This window comes from Solanum tuberosum, unplaced genomic scaffold, assembly GCF_000226075.1.
Source record: "Solanum tuberosum cultivar DM 1-3 516 R44 unplaced genomic scaffold, SolTub_3.0 scf00200, whole genome shotgun sequence".
Lineage (NCBI taxonomy): Eukaryota > Viridiplantae > Streptophyta > Magnoliopsida > Solanales > Solanaceae > Solanum > Solanum tuberosum.
In genome coordinates this window covers 949763-953620 of record NW_006239124.1, presented here as the reverse complement: position 1 = coordinate 953620, position 3858 = coordinate 949763, and the positions used below count along the sequence as shown (strand labels likewise).

Here is a 3858-nt window from a genome sequence, read left to right as displayed (position 1 = left end):
TAATAACACGGAAATAAATAAACAATCACTAATTACCCGAATTACTAATAATTCTATCAACCCTAGATCATACCCATGATCCCCATATCCAAATTAGGGTTGTTTCCGCCATAAATTCCAGATCAAAACCCTCCCCCATCGATAATTACCCATTAGATTACGTTGTACGGATCGAAAGATGGATTCTGGGAGTTAAAATCTTACATTTAGCCTCAAGAATGGTGGAAAACTGTTAAGAAAATCCCTAGGTTCGTTCCTTAGCTATCAAGTTTGAAAATTGTAGAATAAAACGATGTTGGGGTTTATTTCCGACTTTAAGTCGCGTCTGCCCCGCCACAGCGGGACTCACTCCGCTACAGCGGCCCCGCCCTGGCGGCAAAAATCCTGCATCAGCGCCTTACACAGAACCAGTGAGCAAAAATAATAAATCCAAGACCCCGTTTCACAACACACCTTCAACCAACGAAACTAAAAAAAAATCGTGCAGGCTAAAGATCAGTTTCGGGAGTTCTACTCACCCGAATTCAATTCCGTAAAGTCGTACGGGTTCCTTAACGACTTGACTATCTACTCCTGTGATCAAATTTATAATTAGTGCAACAATTGCTATAAGATTTCCCTAGACTTTAATGACTCGGATTTCATCCAAATCTGGACTAGGTTGGGACATCTCAAGATACTACGAAAAAGTTTTCCAGCCCAAATTTTTTTCTCCGTTGGCCTTTCTATAACGACGGGAATAAGTCATTACATTCTAAATTAGAAATATCATGATTATTTGAAATTTTATGAAAACTTATCCTTTTTTAACTTTTATTTTAATAATTTCTAGATTTTATAATCATAACTGACGATTCTGATGGATATGATTCATCAAAAACTCATGGATTTACAAGTGTTGCTGACAATGAGGTTGGAATGTTGAAGCATTTACTTATATATTATCACTTGATATCTTAATATTAATGTAGTCTTGTATGAAAAATATGTGTGCATAGTATTTACATAATAATTGTGTGATAATTAAGTGAATGGAATAGATCTACATTTGACTTTTGAGTGTTTAAATTAAGGAGTCTTAACTATAGTTTGCAAAATGCTAAAAATATTTTATATTTACTTTTTATAGATATTGATCCATGGATTTGTCGAGTTTAGTCAAGAAGTTTATCAAGAAGTCACAAGTCATTTAACCAAGACTTTGCAACATGTAGAATCACATCAGCTTGCTTCATCGTCAAGATAATTGTGTCTTGCATGTTTAAAAATAATTAAGTTTAATTTATTATCACATTTTAAATTGTTATTGTTGTTGTTAATTATTCTGGTACTTTAATTTATTATAGGACAATTCGACTTAAAGATAAATCCTTATGAGCACTAGCAAGAGGACCTGCGATATCAAGAGGGAGCAATGCAGTCATCCCTAGAAAGCCTTATATAACCCAAAGAATGAGAGCCAGTAATGACCCCGAGGTGATAGAAGAAAAGAGGAAGAAAACAACAAAGATGTGCGCATCTTCCCAAAGAAAGAAATCTGCTCCATGAGCGTCTTGAAAAACTCTCCAGATCAGAGAGCTTTAATTATATCGTATACTCTTGATTTGATTATTTTTAAAATTGTTGGTGGGTTTTTTTGTTTTGACATATGATTATATCTATTTCTCAAATTTTACTATATATTTTTTATGTGACTGTAAAATCGATGGAGGAGTTAAGAGTTTAAGCATCTAAAACTTTTGGGTTCTCTTAAACTCGTAATTCAATTTGTGTGTGTGTGTGTTGGTCTTTTTTAGTATATATGTTCCATAGTTGAACTTTTATTTTTATCACCAAATGAAGTTTCAACAAGTATGTTTATACTTATAGTGTCTCAATTTATATTTAGCCTTATTGTTGATATATATATATAGAGAGAGAGAGAGCAAAATTGACGATTTATGTACCTTGTATTTGAAGCAAAAGTCATTGATTTTGCTATTTTAACACGATTGATCCAAAGTCCTTCTATGAATCACTAGGAAACAAAGTATGATTCACAAACTAAATGTTTATCTTCAGACAAAAAAGTTTTCTGAGTTTTCTTATTCTCTTCTGGTTTGTGTTCTCTTTTTAAATTATTTTTTACGTTGCCTTTTAGTGTCAAGGCAAAAATTGTTTTATCAGGAAGGGTTGGGAAAAATTTTATTTACCAAACTGTTCCCCCTTTATTTTTTTTAAATAAGAGATAATTAGTTCCTATCTCTTCTCAAAAAACTTCTTGGATCGGGTCAGGTCGGTCCATATGGGAGACCCACGACCCAAAATTACATCTCCCCTTTCGCACATGGTAGACAAAACCCAAGCCAATACAATATCAACTAGACACACAATTCATAAAACAAATAGTTTGTGCAATATGTGAGCATCAAGAGTTTAACCTTAAGGTTTTCCAAACCCGACATAAGAGCCTAATCATATTTGGAAGGAATTCACTACTTATTTGAGAATACTATTACTCATAGTATCCCAGACTTCATTCATTACTTTAGTAGTTATTTATTCGACCCCTCATACTCTAAAAGAGGTAAAATCGAGTTCATGTTTAACTTTATACACACATTTACACTTAATACCAATATGGTTAGTGCAATAGCCGGCTTTTGTATACAAGTTTATTATTCAATTAATCTTCTTTCCTTTGTAATCGAATCTATCTATTCCAATTCAACTGATTTCCTAGACATGCATTGTATTGTCGAATGGCTATTAGTAACATTGTCACAACCCTAACCTACACCCTATACGTAATTGGCACTAGAGAACAATCTCTGATCCCCAAGAAAACCCATGGCCTGGGTACATGACTTACATGACACTAAATAATACGCGGAAGGTTAAAATAAGTGAACACTTAGACATTTAAGAAAATCTTAAAAGTACAGTCTAACAAAACACTTAACATGAATCATAAGTTAAATAAAACATCCTAAGAAAACAATGGAACAAATCTAATTTAGTGTGTCTATGAAGCCTCTAACAATACAAGATAGGTGTCGGAACAAGACATACGATACCTCAACTACTACTAAAACTGAAATGAATTGGGGTCTCCCAGAAGTAAGGATGCCTCACCAACTACTGTATGTGAATGAATAGTGACCTCAATGCATCACCGGTTGATGATCATGAGCACCTGTTTCTACATCATAAAATGATGCAAGTCGAATGACATCAGTACATTGAATATACAGGTAAGTGATAAGGTTAGAGTAAACAATCTATGGGTTTAAATGACTGGAAGAAACTTATGAAAACCATTTTAGTGTTACAATATATTAAACAATGAAAGCAATATGAAAATAATATACTTTACTTGTGGGGAGTTTCTTTAACCGACAAGAATTACCATGAGCCTAGCAATGTACAACGTTTCGCCCATGTTGCAAGGGCCATCCTGTACTTTGTCGGGGTATAGGATAATATCGTGACTATGGATCCATATGATTGGCCTTCTCAGAGGCAATGATGAGTCGCATGAAGAATCAATGCTACCTTATCCTACACTAGCTATGTAGTTTTATGGGACTTCCGAATCATAAGAGACTCTAACCCAACTCGGTGCTCGATACTACTCCCAAAATAAGTGATATAACTTTATGCTCAATTCCCCCATTACAAAGAATGAACTTCTTACATTATTTGAAATACTTTTCAAAACATGACACATGTTTACATTCTTGAAAACATGCACTTATGAACTTATCATTGAAGTCCAATAATAAACATAGGTACATATTTATAAATGACATGTGAAACTTTTAACTGTTTATGAAATATAACTTTTGAAATTTCCTCTTATCTTACGTTAATTTAAAA

At 33.5% G+C, this 3858-nt stretch overlaps 1 protein-coding gene across 1 annotated transcript in view; it reads left to right on the top strand.

Annotated features, from left to right (window-relative positions):
• The first annotated feature begins 292 nt into the window (after positions 1-292).
• LOC107062113 (uncharacterized mitochondrial protein AtMg00810-like) overlaps positions 293-3858 on the top strand; it is a 7908-nt gene continuing 4342 nt past the window's right edge. The window contains exons 1-2 of the mRNA XM_015312348.1: positions 293-410; positions 833-912. Of these exons, the coding sequence (XP_015167834.1) occupies positions 293-410; positions 833-912 (198 nt within the window). The remainder of the gene's footprint in view (positions 411-832; positions 913-3858) is intronic.